At 37.0% G+C, this 21,584-nt stretch overlaps 1 protein-coding gene across 2 annotated transcripts; it reads right to left on the reverse strand.

Annotated features, from left to right (window-relative positions):
• Positions 1–100: 100 nt before the first annotated feature.
• On the reverse strand, positions 101–19,801 carry LOC106953093 (arg8-vasotocin receptor-like). Of its 2 annotated transcripts, XM_015041623.1 has the most exons (5): positions 19,090–19,801; positions 18,105–18,162; positions 4,355–4,430; positions 2,625–3,715; positions 101–574 (listed from the first exon to the last, which is right to left on the reverse strand). In XM_015041623.1, the coding sequence occupies exons 4-5, from the start codon at positions 3,517–3,519 to the stop codon at positions 303–305; spliced, it is 1,167 nt and encodes a 388-aa protein (XP_014897109.1). In that variant the 5' UTR covers positions 3,520–3,715; positions 4,355–4,430; positions 18,105–18,162; positions 19,090–19,801; the 3' UTR covers positions 101–302. The 2 variants fall into 2 exon arrangements, with proteins under 2 accessions (XP_014897109.1, XP_014897110.1); XM_015041624.1 differs by lacking the exons at positions 4,355–4,430; positions 18,105–18,162; positions 19,090–19,801 and having other exon boundaries at positions 2,625–3,836.
• Positions 19,802–21,584: the final 1,783 nt, after the last annotated feature.

The following is a 21,584-nucleotide window of genomic DNA, read 5'->3' on the forward strand; positions in this document are numbered from 1 at the left end:
CCCTTTAACTACGGTTTTACCAGCGTTGCTCTGAGAATAACTCCGTAACGAGCTCAGCAGTTCCACCAGGTGTTTGCTAATTGCTGCTGGCTAATTTGTTTTTCACCAGGGAAAAACAGTAAAACATGATGGAAAGTAAAATAAAAAATCAAGTTGTTTTTACATGATACTGCCCCTTTAACAAAGCCGCCATGAAAAGTGCTGCTGAACCCACAGCGGATAGTGAACGTTCCCCGTTTGGACCGAACCGAGCTCTCCTTTAGCTCCCTGGGCTGATGCTAGCCGGTCGGGCGGATCTGCAGTCAGGACGCCAGCGTGGCCGGCGGACAGTTTTTGAAGGTGAAGTTGAGGTCGGACGGGCGCGGCGCCTGCAGGCGGGACAGCAGCGTGGTGCGCCGGATGCTGCTGTCCGAGTCCTGCTGCCGCAGCCGGTCCCGCAGCCGGCGGCAGCAGGGCAGCAGGCCCAGGAAGTCCGACAGCAGGTGGCCGCTGAAGATCATGTAGATCCAGGGGTTGCAGCAGCTGTTGAGGCTGGCCAGCAGGGCGGACAGCGTCACCGCCGGGTTCTCCGAGTCTGCAGGGCGAAAAAAATTACATTTTTAAAAAATCACCAGGCTGAGTTTCAACAGCATTTCAACTGGATGAATAACAGCTTGAATCGCTTCTGGAGTCTGAACCCATTGACATAAATGTCTCAGCAAGGGAATTAGCTATTGGCTGCCTATAAAAGTCACTGGATGATGTCATCATCTAATTTGCATATTTGGTGATGGGGGTCAAACTACGGGAATAAAATAAAATAAAATTACAAGAATAAAGTTGTGATATTTTGAAAATAAAGTTGTAACAACTTTATTCTCGTATTTCATTTTTCCCCCTCGTACAACTTTATTCTTCTAGTATTTTGACTTCATTCTCATACAACTTTTTTCTGAATTTAGTCTCATGTTATTACGACTTTTTTCTCGTACGACTTTAAGAGATTACAACTCTTTTGTCGGACAAATTAATTCTTGCATTATTTCAGCTTTTTTGTCGTACAGCTTTATTCTGGTAATGTTATGACATTATTCTCTAATAATTACGACTCTGTTGTCATTGTTTGGACATTATTGTTGTACGACTTTACTTTGATAATCTCGCTATATTCTTGTATAATAACGACTTTCTTCTGCTATTATTTTGACTTTATTCTTATTCAGCTTTACTCTTCCAATATGATTTTATTCTGACTTTTCCCCTGTAATATTATAACTTTGTAACCTCATTAATAAATGCGATATATCGATATCGGCTGATGTTATTATTGGTCCGTTTATCATCACCGATAAAGATTTTTATGAACTTTCAGCTGCTGTTACCAGTTGTTGTTTCAAACATTGAAGAATTTGTCACTTCTTCACTCCATTGAATCCAAACATGTGAAAAGTTTTCCTCAACATTTTAACACTTTTTCCTCATGATTTCACCTTCTGATGTATTAACATAAATGGTTTATAGTTTTAATTTTCATGAAAATACTTTTTCCTCTCAGTCTTTTAGTGCTGTAAAACATTTTTTTGTTCATTCTTTATGTAAAAAAAAACTCAATAGATTTAGTTTATATCTGTTTTTTTCATTAAAAAATATAATTTCTTGTTGATTTTAAAGGAAAATGAAACTTTAACTAATTTGTGTAAACATCAAAAACTACATTTTTAAAAATGACAAATTGCATTTTTAGGTAACAGAAGACAAATAAATGTATGATTACATTTTTATTTAATTATTTAATTACAGCAAATATAAATTAAAGTGAATTATTGTGGATACAGGATGATTAATTAGTACTAAAGACGTTTTTCGTCATTTAGAGATTTAACTTATAATTTAATTTTAAAAGTTTAGAACGAGACAAAGAACAGTTTGGATGAAGATATAATACTAAAACTTATAATAATAATTTTATTTATCTTTTCTAAACACTCAGGAATCAAAATATAAAACTGGACATTAATCATAGATTAAAAGCTTTTAGGGAGAAGAAAATCAACAGTTTGCTGATTAATTTTTGTAAAATATTCCGTTTTGCAAACAAAAAGTGCAGATCTGCCCTTTAACTCCCAATATAAATAAAATCTATTATTATTATATAGAAGCAGAAAGTAAGACCAACGGTGTCAGGATGTAAGACAGCAGTCAAACAAAACATAAAACATGACATTGTGGAAAGGAAAATAAACATTTTCTTGATTTATTTTCATAAAAATTTCAGTTTTACAGACTAAAAGCGCGGATCTGCATCTGAGCCTCTTTAGAAAAGCGCTATACAAATAAAATCTATAATTATTTAGCAGCAGGAAGTGAGATATGCGGTACCAGGAGGAAATCTTGTAAAAACACTCAAACTTTCCAGGAATTGAGCTAAATTACAAACAGAGAACTTCAGTAAATCAAATAAAACATAAAACAGGAAGTTAAAAGCTGTTATGAAAAGAAAAATGAACAGTTTGTTTATTTTTATTTAAAAATCAGTTTTTGCAGAGAAAAAGCGCAGATTTGCGTCTTTTACGCGTCGTTACAAAAGCGCTACAGGAATAAAAACTATATTTTATTATAATTTGGGAGTAGAAAGTAAGACCCACCGTGCCAGGAGAAGGTTTTGTCCCACACGGACCACATCTGAACGGTGAAGAACGGAGCCCAGCACACCACGTAAGCCACCACGATCACGAAAGTCATCTTAACGGTGCGTAATTTGGCGCGGGAGATGGTGGAGACGCTGCTGACGGAGTTCCTGCCCAGGATCCTGGACCTGCCGCCCGCTGCCGAAGCGTCCGCCGCGCTCTTCCTGCGCGTCTTGCCCTTCAGGTTCCTCCAGATCGTCCTGCAGATGAAGCCGTAGCAGAACACCAGCACGGCCACCGGAACCAGGAAGATCCCCGCCGTGATCCAGGTGATGTAGGCGCGCAGCCCCCACGGCTCCACGAAGTGACCCCAGCAGTCGTAAACGGCCGAACCGGGCCGAACCTCGCTGAGGGAGAAGATGAAGTACTGCGGGGAGCTGAGCAGCAGGCTGCACGCCCAGCTGCAGCTGATCATGATGTACGCGCGCTGCGTGGGCTGCTGCAGGCTGCGCAGCGGGTGGCAGATGGCCACGTAGCGGTCCACGGTCATCATCACCATCATGTAGGTGGAGGCGAACATGCCCAGAACCTGCAGGTGCTTCACGATGCGGCACAGGAAGTCCGGCCCGTAGAAGCGGAAGGTGACCTCCCAGCAGAGCTGCGGCAGCACCTGGAAGAAGGCGACCACCAGGTCGGCCAGGCTCAGGTGCTTCATGAACAGGTGCATGCGCGACAGCTTTCTGCGGCTGCGCAGCATGGCCAGCAGGACGCTCAGGTTCCCCGCCACCGCCGCCACGAACGCCAGGCTCAGCACCGTGATCTCCAGCTTGGCCACCTCCTCGTTGCGCCCGAACGGGTCGGAGTGGTTGGCGGTACCGCTCAGGTTCCGCTGCGTGGCGTTGAAGGAGCGCATGGTGGCGCTCCGGAGAGACGGAGGCGGAGAGGGGACAAACAGCAGGAGATGCTGCGTCTGGGCGCAGCTGATGCGGGTCTGCCTCTTTTAGAGGTTCCTGTGGAAACCCCATGCACGCAGGGGCGGTCCTAGCCCGTTTGGTGCCCGGAGTCAACACGCTCAGGTTGCCAGTCTCCAGCCCAAAACAACGTAAAACCTGCAAAACCAGCCCAGATCTCAACATCTAACAACAGTTAAGTTGATATATGGATTTAATCAGAGTTCTGTTGGAGCTAGTTACATTTATTTGAGTCACTTTGGAAAAAAAATATTTTTCTGAAAAGTATTTTTATGTCGCTGTACTTTTGAGTAATTTTATTTTGAAGTATTCTCACTTGGGTAAAATTTCTGGATTTTCTCCCCACTGAATGAAAAACAAACATGTTTTAACCAGAAATTCACCAGACACAGACACACAGCTGCAGTTTCTGTTACAGTTTCATCAGTTTTTATTGAAAGAAACTGATTAGGAAAAACATTTATTTTACCTGCCTGATACTTTTTGCTACTTATACAAATTATTGTCATTTTGATAATTAAAATACCAAAATTTCCATCTGATTATGTAAAAACAGTTTTTTTCCAAGTAATTCTTTTGCAATTTATTTTATGTCCTTCTTTAAATAACATAAACATTGTATTTATATATTTCTGCCAAAAGGCATTTGTTCTTTTTTTTGAGTCTGTAGGCTCCAGTTAATGATTAATTGATTACTAAATTAGTTGATGTTTGTTTTAATAATCAATTAATCGGTTCAGTTTTAGATGAGACACCAGAACCAATGATCCAGAGTACCTGAAGGTTCCAGAACCGCAGGCTGATCTCCTCCATGCCACGCCGCATTGATGCAGTAATTCATGCAAACCAGAAACTGAAAGTATAGAAATTACATTTCTAGTTAACATATAGTTTTATTGATCTTCTATAATTCATAACTTGTTCATTCAGCTCCAGATTCCAGGCAAGAGAAAATGTTTCGTCTGTAGAAACTGGAGCTTTGTAGAAAAACAGATTAAATATTGATAATCTTCATCATCAACAGCAACTGTTGATGTAATCAGCATCTAATTAGCAGATCTAGGTCTCGCTCTAAAGCGAGTCTGTGTGACATTAATAGGTCTGCGTGTCGACAACCAGATAACCTCAGAGGCTCGGCTTGTTTTTTAATCAGGGAAACCTGCGTCGCTCCTGATGGAGAAGGAAAACTCCTGCAGGCAGAGCAGAAAGCAGATTAAAGTTCCAGCTCTGCCGCCTTTAAGATCAAGGCTAACTTTTATAAGAGGCGACACCTCCAGAAGTTCTTCAGGGCTTTTGTTTTACACTGGACTGTACAGAATTACCACAACTTTTCTGAAGAAATTTAAAAGCAGCCTGCCAAAGTGTGCGTGTATGTTGGAATCCAGTGTACTGATGATAAAAACGCTAAAATAGCTAACACAGTAAGGCTAGCTTAAATAGCATCACCAGCATGTAGCTGTACATTGACATACTCCATTCAGTATTCTAAATGTGACCAACACATCAAAAATGAGCTAAGATCCAGGGTGCTGTGGTGGAGCACGGGCAAAGCATGACACACGTATTGAGGCCTTAGTCTTTGTGGCGGTGGTCGCAGGTTTGATTCCCGGCCTGGCGACTTTGCCGCATGTCTTCCTTCTCTCTCATTACCCTGTTTCCTGTCAAACTACTTTCAAATAAAGGCCAATAGAGACAACAAAACCTTTAAAAGAATTAGCTAAAATCCTTAGTCTCTTAGCCAAAATGCTTATTTTAGCTATAAGGCTAACATTAGCATGAGGGCTATCACTAGCACACAGAGTCACTAGCATGTTGATACTACCACAAGGATGTAAGTTATCACTAGCATGTGGCGTAACACTGACTTACTCCACTCAGGATGCAAACAGTGTATAAGCTAAAATGAGCTAAAATGCTAACGTAAGCTTAAATGCTGCCAGTAGCATGTCAGGTATTACTAGCAAGACGTACTCTATTCAGTGTGATAAAATAGTTATTTTAGCTACAATGCTAATGTTAGCATGGGGGTTATCACTAGCATTTTGAGTAACAGTGACCTACTCCACTCAGTATGCTAACATTCATGTATTAGCTAAAATGCTAAGGTTAGCTTAATGCTATCAGGAGAATATAAAGTAGCTGAAATTGCTTGATTATATCTGAATTTGAATCTTAATAATTGTTTAACAATTACATAATAGATTAGCAGTGGTGGATTGATTTTTACTCTCCTAATAAATGAAATAATCATGAAAACGGCCTGTAATAAAGTTTATTTGATTATCTGAAAACATTAAAGTAATAAAAATGAGGAAACCCAGAAGAAAATTAAGGATTAAATCTCTAGACTCACTGATCCCTTTACTGAAGCAGAAATACAAAAAACATTAAAATGAAGGTCAGGGTGTGAAAACTTGTTTCATCACAACCAACCATTAAGAAAAAAGCTAAAAACAGAAATAAAATTCAACGTTGGTGAAACTTCAGCTTTCTCTGATTTCATCAGGAAAGCAGGAGTTGAAGCTTTCAGCCTGATGAGGGATTAATAAAGTCGCTTTTATTGGATTAAAAGCATTTTATGATTCCTAAAGGAACCGGATGATTTTACTGATGCAGGAACAAAACCAACTGGGTCTTTTAAACATCCACAACAGGAAAACAACCTTCCCATTTTAAGACAATAATCTGTTTTCACCGGAATATATACAGATGGAAACTTAAGTTTCACATTTCCTCATGAAATTTTAGTTTAGTTTTGTAGTTTCTTAACTCCACCTCAAAAAAGATTTTGTTTTGACTTTCTCTGAAATTATATATTTTTTGCGCTTTATTTAGGAAAAAACACATTTGTTTTATTGTTCTATTCTTTCTGTTTATCTTGTTAATTAGCTATTAAAGTATTTAATTCAACTTTGTTCAAATTCTTTCTTAAGTTTTAATAATATAATTCAAAGGTAAAAAACAAAAAAAACACCAAAATGTCAGCGGTTTGATCATAAATCAAGTTTAAATGACAAAGAGTATCGGTGTTAGCATCGGTATCAACGACAGGCCTGTCGCAATAAGCAATAAATCAATTAATCACATGATAAATTAAAGCAAAATCAATAACTTCCATTTGCATTGTTTATTGTTTTTTCTTTTTACCAAAAACTGGATGATAAAAGTCTTCAATTTGCTGTTTTTCTTTAAGGATAATTTTGCTTCCAGAGACTTTATAATTAATATTATTTGTTGTTTTGTTTGTTTATTTTGGGTATTTAAAATATCTTCCAGCTCCAGTGTTAAAATATTCATTAGAAATTAAAATTAATTGATATATGAGAAAGTGTTTTTGCATTATTAGTATCAGGGCTGCACTGCACTGATTGTGGTTTTCTGGCTGATAGCTGATCATTGATCTTTAAAAACCCTGACCTGCTGATTCCAATTTTGGCTGATACCAATTATTTTTTTATCTGAAATGTTGCAAAATATTGCAAGAAAGTTGCTAAATTGGGAAAAGTGGAGAGATTATTGGTAGCTGGAAACGTGCAGACATGACCTGGTGGGCAGGGCTAGTATTGTGGGCGGGGCTAACCTGGTAGGTGGGGCTAATATTGTGGGCGGAGTTAATATTGTGGGTGGGTCTAACAGTTAAACCTCTAAAGGCAGAAAAGCAGAAGAGGACAGTGGCTGATTTTTAGACCTTTGCTGAGGTAGATAAGAACCCTTTTCACATGCAAGTACCGGCCAATCATCAATCTCCTAAAATTAAGGATAAATTGGCCGATTGATAAATCAGTGCACCCATAATAAGCATTATGTTGCTTGAAAATGGTTACAAAACGACAATATTATCATTAATTGCGATAACTTGTGTGAAAATTTGTTATCGACTGAGTCTCCTGGTATTTATTTGGTAGAATTTATTTTCAAAACTACCTGGTTTGAGACGCGATTCAGAAAAAATCCTGGAGTAACTCGGCTGGTTTCTTAATGTCCAATCTATATGCAGAGCGGAGCGAGAGCAGAGGCGGCTGCCGATCAGACAGTTACATAATGTGTTCTGGTAAAACAATGGTGGGTAATGCTCAGACCTGCCACCACTCACAGATTTATGACTCTGCAGTTATGGAGCTGTCAAAGTTTGCCGGAACTGACAGATAATGGCGGCCGGTATCCGTGGCGATAAGCGCGCCGGGCGCACGCTGCGTGTGTTTAACACAATCAGCCATTATGTCACCGGTTCTGGTTTCTTTCTGTTACTTATGCATACAGCGTGTTTATGTAACAAATTTAAGATAAAAAAAATGGGAGAAAATGCAACATAGCACAACTTAAAGTTAATTTTTTTAACAATACATTGAGTTTTCTCTGGATTTTTTCACATAAATCGTTTCACGTCAAACTAAGTTAAACACAAATTAAAATATATTAAATAAAAAGTTAAAGCTCCTTTTAAATGATTTCTGCCTTGATGTATTAGGGCCAAAAAAACAACATGAGAATAAAATTGTAATGACTTTATGTATTTAGTAAATTTAAGATGAAAAACAAGAAAAAATATAGCATAACACAATTTAATATTTTTTAAATGAAGTTGTTTCTTTCAAAAAAAATTTAGCATTAAAACATTTCATATCAAACTAAGTTTGACATAAATTAAAAATATCTTGAGTACAAAGTATAATCTGCTCTTAAATGATAAATTTAGTTAACAGAAAAAAATCTATCCTGGAGTAATAGGGCCATACTAATGAAAACAAAATAAATGCGAAATGGGAGCATAAAGTCGTTATAATATGACAATGAAGTCATAAAATTATGACTGTGCGTGCGAGGACTGAGGCAACTGATACAAGTGATGTGGGTGAAGGGTCGGTTGGACCCCATTTGTAAACACAACGGTTAAGATTAAAAATGCATCATTGTACAATTTTAATTTTTTTATCAGTAAGTTGAATGTTTTACGTTAAAATGTTTCAGATAAAACTAACTTTAATAGAAATAAAAATATTCTTAGTAAAAATAAAAAGCTTAAATAAAATTAGCAATAATTTTATTTATTAGCAGAAAAAAAATATATTCTAAGATGGAATATTAGGGCCATACTAATGAGAAAATAATGTTGAAATGAAATGTTTTAACAACATTAATTGAAATTCTTCAGTTATTGTAGATTATGATAGAATAATAAATAAATATGACAAAGTCATATTATTACAAGAATTAAGTTGTACAAGAATAAAGGTCCAAATAAAAAGAAAATAAACAAATATTTTGAGAATAAATATGAAAAAATCCATACTATTCTGTTTTAAAGTCATAATATTATAAGTTTATTCTCGAAATATTACTGGAAGAAAGAATTGTGTTGCCTCCAACAAGATAGACGGGACTAAATCCTGGAAAAAACAAACTAAATTGTTGATTTCAAATGATCTGTAAATGGTAATTAATGAACTAAAACTGAGAAGGGAACAGAAAGCGATCAGTATCGGGGCGCAGCATGAAGCTCCGTCATCTCTATTAATGCCAGCTTTAAACACGCCATTACATTTCGAGGATTTCTCCTGATGGCGAAGCGTAAAGGTCACATTTGTCTCCTTCCGTGGCTCCCACTCCCACAGACGCAGAGAAGCATCACCTGCTGCCGCGGATCGACGGTAATTACGGGCTGTTTCTCCACTCTGTCAAACCTCAGGGTGCTAATTGCTTTCAGAGACGATTTCTCACTCGCCGTTTCTTTTTTGACAAACTGCAGTTAAAGATCCTGCAGCTAAGGCAACTTTTTAATGTTGCAACCATTTCCACGCAGCATTAGCATCTTTAAGGGATTTTTGTTTTCCAGCTCATTTCTCAGATAGATCTGTTAGACGTCAGGTAGACATTAATTCTCCTTCCATTGAATAAATTCTTGATTCATTTAGAGTTTAATGATTAATCGGAAATGGGAATATTCCAGCGTCGAGTTATAATGCGACAAGCAACTGCAATGATCGTTTAAAAAACAAGAACTTGTGCTAAAATTATGTTAGCTTAAATGTTTATTAGCATGCAGCTATCAGTTTTCTGAACGTATATTTCCTCTTTTTGTAAAACATGATTACAATGAACCTAAATGTCTTAATGGATTTTAATGTGGAAGATAACTCCAAATTCTTAGAGAAAATTTACCGATTTGTGGATTTTTTTCAGGCGTTCGCTAAGCAGTCAAGCCAGGAAGTGCGTTTATTTTCCTCGCTGCTGATTGGTGGAACCGCCAGGAGCGGCAATACGTAGGATGTTGATTGGTGGAACTGCTTAGAGTGGCGAAGGATCGAGATTGTCTTCTGTGTTAGCGCTAAAATGGTTTCTGCTGTATGTGCGCTACAAAAAACTAAATCTTACAAGGTATTTCGGTTTATTTTCCAGTGCATCTATCTTAGTACACTTGAAGTGAGACAAAAATTCTAAGTAACTTTACAGCAAGAAATAGTTACTTGTTTTAAGAGAATAATAATTTAATATTGGTGAAAACGTATTAGTTCCATTTTTTTTTCCGAGAGCTTTTAAATTTTTTGGGCTGACCTTTTTTATTATTTTTCTGGGCAGCAAGATTTGTTTTTGAGTAAAAACAGCTCAATAATTGGGGCTCTATTTACTCCAACATCAAGATGAATGCAAAAACTTAGTTAATTAGTATGGGGCATTAGGGCCATGCCAAGAAAATTAAATAACAATATGAGAATAAAGTCTCTGATTGTATAACAATATGATATGACTTTATTCTGATAAATGTATTACTAGTCTCAGTTTTCTGACTTTATTCTCACTGTTTTATTTTATTTTTTTAGTATAGCCCTTATACACTGTCATAGTTAATAAATGTGAATTTTTAACTTTTTTCCCCGAAGTATTTTATTTTAATTTGTCCTTTATTTATACATGTTATCTCATTGAAATCCAAGATATAATTTCCAAGAATGATTGGTTTTGATAAAACAAAATTACGAACAGAAGTAAAAGAAGCAATTAAGGAATATGACTCAATTAAATAAGCTATTAAAGTATGAGCTGTTCTATTAACTCATATTTTTCTTCTTAAAAAGAATAACTTCTTTTTGCAGCCAAAAATCCTTCATAGGGGCCAGAAATGGCCCTGGGTCCAGACTTTGGACACCCTGAACTCTTAGCATGGATTCGATGAGTGGAAGAAGTGAATCCCTTCAACTATAAATTTCATTTCAGTTTACAGTCTCACTGCTTTCTTCTCAACTCTGCTTATGATTCCGGTTGCAAAACGTGGACTGTGGAGAGCGATAAAAAGATTCACTGAGGTAATGCATGGTTTATTAAAGTCAGAGCGACGCCCAGAGGGCCAATAAATGTGTTTTATTTGTATTCTGTGCAGAAAAGCCGCAGCAGTGGGGAATGTTGCTGCTGAGGATCAGTAACCCTGATTTAGCTGAGTCAAACCTCGATGCTTGTATGTTTCGAAACAAAGGAATATTGTTGATTAAAGACTTTCCACCTGCAGAAACTGATGTTGAAAAGAAGTTTCACTTCAGGGGACAAAGTGTTGGACCACAAACCAGATGGACCAGTGGTGATAAATCAGATCTAAGATCAGAGAAAATCTGTTTTTCTGTTTCTGTGAAAGAAAACATGAAAAAAATGGACTAATAAAATGATTGTAGATGTAATTTTTCTTTTTGTGTCACTGTGTGTAGATTTTATTTTTAATACATAGATTAAAACAGTTTTTAGGTGTTTTCAGCATAGTTTCTGGAGGATGTGGCTGGAAAACTAATCAATAATATAATTATTGATTCGTTTTTGATTTAAGTATCTGAAATATTGCCAAATATGATATGACCTTTCCTGTTTTATCCAGTTTTTTCTCCACATTGTTGTTTTATTATTATTATTATTATTAAGCAGTTATTAGGGACATTGGGGGAACTTGAAACTGCTTCCTACCCAGCAGGTTGTTGCTAGGCAACCAAGGAGAGAGTGAGTTGATTCCACTGAACATGTAAGTTTATTTCTATGTTGGTGCTGTTTGTGTTTCAGGATCAGGAAGTGATGTTTGTTTTGGTCATGTGACCAGACTCAGGATTTTAACTGAAACAGGAAAACAGTGACGCTGCTCTGGTCGCCTTTATATTGTGTCTGTCTGGAAATACTGTAATAAACAGTATTATTATACATAGTTGTCATGTGACGTCACACTTCCAGGACCTGACAGCCATCTTGGTAGGCAGCTGTTATGACAACAATAAAGAAGTTACAAGCTTAGAACTAGCTCTCACCCCATTTCTATCTAACATAAACAATACAAGTACATTACAATGTTTTGAGTACTCCACCCACCTCTGTGTAATACTAAGATAGATATCAGTGATATTTACTGTAGCACTATGTGTTTATTACATTTACTTTGCCAGATATCAGAAACTTGTTATTCACATAAAGAGTTTGTACGTCCTTTAATAATCAGTTTAAATGCTGATTGTGTGTCCATGGTGTAGCACTCTTCATGTTCAGTAAGTAATTAGCTCTGTCATGGTAGGAGAGTGGAAGTAGCTTGTCCACATCGTCTGACATGTTTCCATTATCAATCTCGACAGCAGTCATTTGCTCTCTTGCACATTGGTCAAGAGTGGCCAGATACTTTCTTTTTGTTGGTTCATCCATGCTCTGCTCCTGCCTACCAAGATGGCGGTTCAGAGGCGCGGATCACTTCCAGTTGTGGGAACTATTTATAACGTGCAAAGTGCTGTCAATAAAAAAGCTTCAGCTTGCAGCTATGGACATTAAATGAGTTAATCACAACTCATATTTTTAATAAATCATCCTGCGCCTCAGAGGAAAGTTTAATCCTCAGAGTTTCAGATGAGAGTTCAGAGACAGGTTGAGCTTCTTCCTCAGAGACATGAAAGAGCCTTAAATTATGTGTCCAACTGGTGTGTTGAGAGGATGATGTTCTGGTCAGCTGCTTCTCCCTGAAACCTGTCCAAACCCATCAGCTCCGAGCGCTAATCCACCTCATGGCTTCGCTCCATGGAGGCAAAGGCAGGAAGCTGAACCCGCTCTCAGTCCGGCACCAACACACAACAATTTAGACAATTAGTCGAGTCCTGCTGACTCAGGATCAGGAGGAGAGTCCCGTCTTCAGGGTCGGGTCTGGGTCCAGATTCAGGTCGAGGTGAGGAAGTTGAAGTGCAGAGGAGGAAGATCAGCAGACAGAAACGGATGGAAAACATCCACAGACCCCCGGCGGCTCAGTCACGGGTTCCTGCTACACGGCCAGGTGTGGATCTTCAGGATTCACTGCAAAAGCTTTTATTTCAGTGTTTTTATGTGGACAGTTGTGTCTCTGTCATAGCTTTATGCAGCTGCAAACATGTTTACATACACAAACATTTTTCTCACTCAATCAGATGAAATCATGGCGTTTTGACCTGTTATGTTAAACCTGTCATGATCCGTGTTTCTGTGTATTTATTTTAAGGTTTTTCTGTGTTCAGTTTCTGTCCTGAGTCTCTGTTGTTTCTGTTGATTGCTTCCCAGGTGCGTCTCATTCCTTGATTACCCTGCCTGTGTATTTAGTCCCACCTGTTGTCTTCGTCTCTTGTCGGATCCTCGTCGTGTGTCATTTGTCGTCTGTCTGCCTGCCATCACAGTCGTACTGTAAAGTCCTGTGTTGGTTAGCTCCCTTATTCAGTCCTCAGTTTTTCAGTTGCTACCGGTAATTAGCTATGTGCTAAACTCTCTGCCGTGCCGCCTGTGTTGGACTGTTTGAGCTCTCTTTATTAAATCATCTTCATCTTCATCACCATCATCTGGGTCTCAGCATTTGTTCTCACCACCACCCCATGACAAAACCAGCATGTTTTCTGCTTCCTAAATGCCAATATAATGAGAATTTTTAACATTTTGTTCAGATTTCCAAGTTGGTATTTGACAGAATAATTTTTTTAGCTTTCTGATGTGGTTCAAACATTTTGAGTTTCCTTACAGAAGATGCTTAGAATAGTTTGTTGGAGTTCTGACCCATTCTTCACTGCAAAAACACAAAATCTTACAGAGTGTTTTTGTCAGTTTTCTAGAGGAAATATCTTCGTATGCTTAAAATAAGACTAAACTAACTTAGATACAGATAATATTGTTCATTCTGACTGAAACAGGAGATGTTCTACAGTATTTATGGTATTTTTCAGTGATGATTGTTTCTGTTGCTGAAGGTTTTAGCTGTTTGCACCATAATGTACAGTATTATGCAAGCATCAGAACTGTTCCAACTGATTTTTTTCTAAAGCAGCTGCAGCACATATGTGGGTATTTTTCATCCGTCACCCCAGAAATAATTATAGCAGCAATTAGCCTTTGTGTTTGTGAGCAGTGAGCTCTCACTGGCCGCCCTTGTGCGTTTAAAGTGGATCTTTGGGCTTTTTTCCCACAGCAATGAGCTGTTTGTCCTTCGACTTTTTGAAACGGCTCGGAGTGAAAATATCGAGGTGATAAATGGAAACACGCAGAGATGAACTCTGCAGGGCGGAACACAAACATGACAACATTTCAGAAACAAAAACAGCATTTATGGAACACTGGAAATGAAGAAATGTTTTGTCATATAGTGTAGTTTTACACTTCACACTAATTAATGAAGCAGCCATAAATTAATTAATCTAATTTGATTATTTATTTAGAGGGGAAATTGAAGTACTTATGTTTCTGCTACCAATCCTAATAAAGTATAAAAATATTCTTAAACTAAACTTGACTTTTTAGCAATCAGTATAACTACAATGAAACACAGCAGTCTAATTTCCTCATAGCATTCTTCAAAATGGGAAAAACAAGAGAACATGCCATTTAAATAAGGTAGATGTGTGTTGATTCTTATAAATAAGGAATTTAATGGCTCAAATCAGATCTTTCCACCCCCAAAAAATAAAAATCAGATCTGTGCCACTTCCATGTGTGGAACTATATTCAATCCGATAATCTTCAAAGTGTCTGATTGGTCAAAACAATCTGCTGCTGGCCAATAACAAACTCATGTCTTCTCTGGCAGCCATTTGTTCAGTGCATAAAGAGTTAAAACCAATTGACCAAATGTTCCGGAACTCAGCTTTGGTTGCTAGGTAACGGGGCTAGGCTCTGTTTTGGTTGCTAGGTAACGGCGGAGTGCCTGCTGTTTATGAAACAACTCACCAAAAACATCAACATGTTGCCTAAAAAGGCTGGGTGTTTTTTTAAGTACTTTGACTGTTTTAGACCCAAATTGAAGAATAAAAACGTTCAAAAAAATGAATTTTAAATAATAGGTTACCTTAAACTCGCACTCTTACATGTGAGTGTTGAAAAATAAACCTGTTTCCAACATATATTTCTATTGTTGATGCGAGGAGAATACATGTCACGATAAATTTTTCTGGACAATAAATTGTCCAGAGGTTATTGTGTTAAATGATTATATTGAGCATTTTCATCTAATATAATGGCAATCGCAAAATAATGCAAGAAAACATTCTCAAAGATCAATAAACGTTAAATTCTAATGAACATTTAACACTGAAACTGGAAGGCATTTTAAATATTAAAAATAATTAAAATAACAGAAATAACAAATAAAATGAATTGTTAAGATTCTCATAAACAGGGCTGGTTGAGACCCAAACACCAGACTGAAGACTTTTATCACTTCTACCCAAAATGATAAATTACTGAGCTTGTTTTAATTTATAATGCAATTCATTGGTTTAATGTGACAGGCCTAACCCTACCCCCAGGTCGTTTTTTTTTTTTTTTTTTTTTTTTAAAGAAAAAACGACCTATAAAGTCGTAACTTTCCCATTTTTCCAATGGGAAATCCGACTTTTTACAGCGTTCCAGTTGATTTTTCTGACTGGGAAATCTGAATTTCCCAGTAAAGCTGGAACGCAGCGTGAGAACTGCTCAGTGGGTCGGGGGAAGAGGTTCTGTGCAATCAGGTCAGTCTGGGACCAAAACATTGTTTTCATGTTGGAACCCTGATAACGGATCCATGTTTGCTCGCCGTTTCCATCCAGTTCAAATATTTACTGGAGCCGGGAAAAAGTGGAAAAGCTTTCATCATCAGGTCCAGAACCATGCGGAGGGTGGCACCATCCGCTCCAAGCCCCAACCATGAACCTCCAGCTGAATTATCATTTCCATTACAGCAGATCACACACGGAGGCTTTAAAGGTGTTTTTAGCTAAATCTGCGGTAAGGAAGATCAGATCCTGTGCAGCGGAGGAGGGAGTAAAACCCAAAGCCTCAGAGCTGAAACGTAAATCTCTGCTTCATAAATCTGCTGGGACTCGATTCCACCAAGGATCAAAGTTTTCCCTCTAACAGGAGACCCATCCCATGTTTTGTTGGACTTGAGGTTTGTAGTTTAAGGGAACTACAAGCTTCTTAAAAAGCAAAACTAAAGATTTATAACGGCACAATAAAGTTTGATTTAAGCCACATCAGAATGACAATGAATTCTGGGAATTTTATGAGATCCTCTTGAGAAACAACTGGCAGACTGACGCGATCCATGATCTCCAAGTCTTTACGACGCGTTTTAAAGGAATTAAACCATAACAGACTTCGTGTCACTTGATTAAATTCATGAAAACAGGATAAAACTCAAAGGTTCAGGATGCTAAAACAATACAACTATTGTTGCAGCTGCACTTTCAAAACGTTAAAAGTCCAGCCGTCGTTTTCTTTGTTCAGCTTGTTGAATATTAATTAAACCGAATGGAAATGAAATTAATTGAATATGTTATTTTAATTAAAAAAAAATGATGGGTAAGAATAGATTATGACGCATTTTTTTGGCAAAATGACGCTAATCTCCACTCGTATGTCTCTGCCTTACCAGATGTACGAAACTGAAACAGCTTTACGTGACGTAAACATCTGACGACATTACGATTTGCTCTGGTTGAGTCGCTTCAGACCAGTAGACAAAAACTAATTTATATTTTATTTCTGCAACATTCTAAAAATTTGCTACCGTCTCCATGGTAACACACCATCTTACTTAAAACATTTACGATCAACAAATATCTTCCTTCCCAAATGTTTTGTCAACCACATCACCTAACCAAATCTAACAAAATGTATGTCAAATTTTTTGTGCTACGTTTGTGCAGCATAATTTTCTGCTTTGAAGATCTTACTGAAAGTTTGTCGGTGAAAAAGAGAAACCACATTACCCACATCTAACAAATTAGTGTAAATGTTCGTTTGTGTCTCCATAATTTTAAAGACATTAATTAAAAGGTTCCAGAGATCATCAGAGGTCAATTTACGGCATTTCCATTTGTGCTGCGTTTCCTTTGGAGATAATGATGATGACCTCTGGAAACCTTTGTATTAATATCTTTAAAATGAAATTAGCGGCACAAAGGAACAGCTTTGCAGCTCAAACATTTGACATCAGACGATGGAAATGCAGCATACATTCGACCCGTTTTCCCAGCCTGCTATGGAGGAATTCTTCTTCTTCTTCTCATTAATTTGCTGCTTCTCATCTGCCGCTGGCCTCAGAACTGGCCGCTGTTTACATGTGGGGCATTAGGAGGGCTGATGGAGGTCAGAGGTCACTTGGATACTTCCTGTTCTCCACATGTTCTCCCAGTAACGCTGTCACGCTGGCTTTAACCTCGTTCTGTGATCAGATTTTTACGACATTCCAGTTTTTCTCCCGTTTGGGAGGCTGATGTGGATCCCAGAGGGCGGACTGAGCGATGCAGCTGATGAGAAACGCTGGCGGTCACTGGGAACCGACACGGATTCGGTTCTGCTCAAACATCATCACTTCCTGCTCTAAAAGCAGCTTTTAAAGCAGGACAACCAAACCAAATGATAATCAAAACAAACTCAATGATTTCCATTTGCATCTAATTCTGGATGATAAAAGTCTTGAAACTAACTAAACCATTTTTTGAAGGATAATTTTGACCGCATTTAATTTATTTTATTTGTTGTTTCTGTTGTTTTGTTTATTGAACTCAGATATGTAAAATGTTCATTAAAGTTTGAGAATGTGTTCTTGCACTATTACTATTATATTACCTTAAAATTGTCTCAAAACTACATTATTGTTTATCACAATAATTTCTGGGACAATTTATCGTTCAGAAAATTCAATAATTGAGGCTGAAAATTCAACACAGAAATTTGAAAAAGAAAGTACACCCTCTTAACTCTGGGATTTCCTCATCAAGACATATTTACAACTTTCTAAAGTTGTTTAAATCACATTAACAGAAACATTCAGACCCTAATTAAACCAAACAGCTTGGTGATAAAATGTACGGCTTCAATAGGACTTAGAGGGAAAATGTCAGCAAAAGGAATATTTTGTTCTGGATTTTTGCAGGTTCTTCCTACTTCTTGGTTCAGTCAATCAAAGGTCCGTCATTAAGTATTTAACCTAATTTAAATCTGAGGAAAACAAGGCGGTGTTCCCAAACGGAAACGTTTTGCTTTTCGGATCAGAGAAGCGTCTCATCAGGAAATCAGAGCTCCTTACTTTGGTCTGGATCCTGTTGACCGGACTGGGAGTCTGGACCTGCGGTTCTGATGGGGTTCTGTGGAAGCAAGTTGGTAGAAAACAACAAACATTTTTTACAAATCAATCATAAATGAAGTTCAGGAGAATCTGTGACTGAGGAGGAAAGTTGGTAAATTTCAGCTGCTGTGGTTTTCTTCCAGAAACCAACCAAACCGTTTGGGCAACATGTTCCCCTCCTGGCCTGTGGGGGCGCTGCAACAAGAACCACTGTAGGAAACGATACAAAAACATAGGAAGCGCAACTTCGTTAGTCATGAAATATAAACAAAATGGAGCAGCGCCAGGTTTTAACGATTGGAGGGTTCCTCTTTTTATGGAGCTTTTTGTTATTTAATGAAATATTGAAAACCGAAACTGACTAAATATTTTTGGTAACTGAAATAAATAAAAACAGTAATTAATGTGGAAAAACTATAACTATCTAGAACTATAAGCATTGTCAGGAAATAACTTTTAAATAAATCTTTTAAAGTCTAACAGATCAGCAGAGTTTGGTGTTAACTGCTTTAGGAGTATTTTTCCTACATGAACGTTTTACTTTTATTATGAAGTATTTCTGCTCTTACTTGAGTAAAATTTCTGGATTTTCTCCCCACTGAATGAACAACAAACATGTTTTAACCAAACCTTCACCACCATCTGCAGATTAGTCAAAGTTTCTGAAGTTTTTTATTTAAGAAACTGATTTGGAGACATTTTCATTTTGACAGATTTTATTATTTATATTTTTTATTGTAATTTCTATAATTAAAATACCAAAATTTCCACTTACCTTCATATTTTGATCCATGTGATTATGTAATTTTTAAATGTTAATGACTGATAATTTGAAAGTTACCAGACACTTTTTGTAAAATTTTCGCTCCATTTCTCTGGAGTTTTTCTGCTCCCACTTCCTGTTTCAGACGCTGAAATGCTCAACATGTCTGAAACGTTCACTGACCTTCTCAGTCAGTCCGGTCCTCGCTCCTCCTTCTCATCGCAGCTTTAGGTAGCCTTTCTGACTCCGTTCCCTCTGGGGTTCTCCAGCCCGTTCAGCAGAGGAAACAAAACAAAGCGTTCGCCTTGAGAGAAAAATATATCTGCAGAGGAAAAACTGACATCTGAAGGCAACACAGTTCAAAGTACCGAGCCAAGGACGCTGAACACGAGTTATTCAGGCATCACTGTTGTTGTTCTGAGATGATTAAAAACCCGTTACGTCTGAATGAAGATCGTTTGCTTTCACAAAGTTTTCAAATCTGATTCCAGCGTCAGATTTTCAGTTTGGTTTCTTCCTCCAACTGGAAGAAATTTATTATCTCTTTAAAGGAAAAGCCAAACATTTCTTTTTTCTCCTACTAAACAAATAAATCTATAATTAATTTTATCTGAATATAACATAAAACATCTATGATTACTATGTTATAAACAGCTTTAAATTTGAGATGTTATTTGACAAAACACAACTGGAGATGATGATAAACGTTTTGTCCTGAAGTTTTAAACCCGTCTGAAAAACGGTTTGGATTTGTCACAAAAGACAAAATGTTTCAAATAAATAATGCAAAATAAATGACAGTAACCAAATGAGACCTGTAAATAGATCTGAATGGAGAGAAACAGCAGAAAAAGAACAGATTGTCCTTTCTGGGTTTTATCCAAGCAGGTGGCGACCAGAAATGTAGAAAAACGCCTCCAGGAAATCAGGAAAAAGTTCAAGATTTTTTCCCATTTATGAAACTGAAATCCTTTTTTCCCCACACGAAGGTTTTTATTTCTTATTGTTTTGGCTTAGAGATCATAAAAACCTAAAATTCAGCGTCTCAGAATTTCCTCAGATACATAAAAATGAAATGTGTTTAAAAAATTTCTACACTCAGTTATGGGTTGTGGCTCCTTTTGCATGAATTTTCTGCCAGCGCTGATCGATTCTATTGTTGTTAATCAATTTGTTCGCCTGTCTGTCATCGGTTTGAAGCAAACAATACTGGAGCATTCCTCCTCATTGTTGAGCCGCTTTGTGAAATCACATCAAAACACAAAACCGGATAAGAATCAAATTATGCCCCAAGATGCACAATGGAGGAGAAATCCTCGAGCCGAAACAAAAGTTTTATCACGAGAATCAGGCCTGCGATTGTGCTTAAGAACCACAACAAAAACCGGCTGCTGCAATAACAGGAAACTGGTTTGTTGTTTTTTTTTTGGAAAGCTGATGAGTGAATTTATTGTCAGAAGTGTCAGATTACAGGGTGCATGTTTGATGGAGTTTATCAGGGATTATGAGCTCAGTTTCAGATGTAATATGCAATAATTTGATAATATTGACACAAATACAAGTCTACAGGGAGCATTTTACATATATATATATATATATATATATATATATATATTTATATATATATATATATATATGTTTTTGTCTCTCATTTCAGACAGTAATACTGAAACTATATGGCATTACTAATCATTAAATATATGAAATATTGTCACCTTTCAACAATAATTCATTTTTTATTTTATTTATTTTATTATAAACTTATTTTTTGAAAAAGAAAAACATTTTAGCAAAAAAAACAAAAAAAGCCATTTTTTTCAAATCAAATGAAAAAATTTTTTTTCCAAGTGAATTTAGAAAAAAAAAAGAAAAAAAAAAGGGAAAAATTGTTTTTACCCAAAATATTTTGGCAAAAGTAGAATTATAATCACTTCCACATAATTTTATATTTTGGTCTATCTAATGATGTAATTTTTAAATTATGTTTGAATCAGTTCCTCAGTCGCCTTTTTACTGAAAACTTTTTTAATCCGACTTGCATCATTTTTTGGACGGATTCTCTTGAGTAAAAGTTTTGAGTATTTTTCTCACCTCTGGAAATATTTATCTCTACATATGAAATCTAGTTTCACTTTCTGAATTATGTGATAAAATATTTTATTTACTCCTCTAGTACGAGAGTAGATTTATTAAACTTGTAAAACCCATCTATAATTAATATGATTAATAATTAGAGTTCTAATTCAACATCACTGTTAGAGGAAAAATAAGAAAAACAGAGACAGACTGTTGATGTAAAGGAAACCCAAACACATGTGGTCAACCTCCAGGCACTGAACTGAAACTTTGACTAAGCCTTTTGGTTTTCTTTCCCTGTGGCGCTGAAACAGCAGATAATCCAAACGTTTGAACTTTAAACCAGGAAAGACGGAGAGATTTATACGCCACACGGCAAAAACAGAGACACAAATATGACAGAGATGATCAAAGGAAACGGGAAACATCTGAAGCTCATCACCAAATTTCAAACAAGAGCAGCAATTAGACAAATACCAGGTGTGGCTGAAGGGTGAATACAACCAGCAAAACAGACGAAGATAAACACTGGAGAACTACGATTACCCTGAAGTCTCTGAAATAACCACATGGTTTAATCAGAAGATGGTAAAAATCAAGGA

The sequence above is a fragment of the Poecilia latipinna genome, unplaced genomic scaffold (assembly GCF_001443285.1).
Source record: "Poecilia latipinna isolate Pla-1442-1.1 unplaced genomic scaffold, P_latipinna-1.0 Scaffold560, whole genome shotgun sequence".
In the NCBI taxonomy this organism is placed as follows: domain Eukaryota; kingdom Metazoa; phylum Chordata; class Actinopteri; order Cyprinodontiformes; family Poeciliidae; genus Poecilia; species Poecilia latipinna.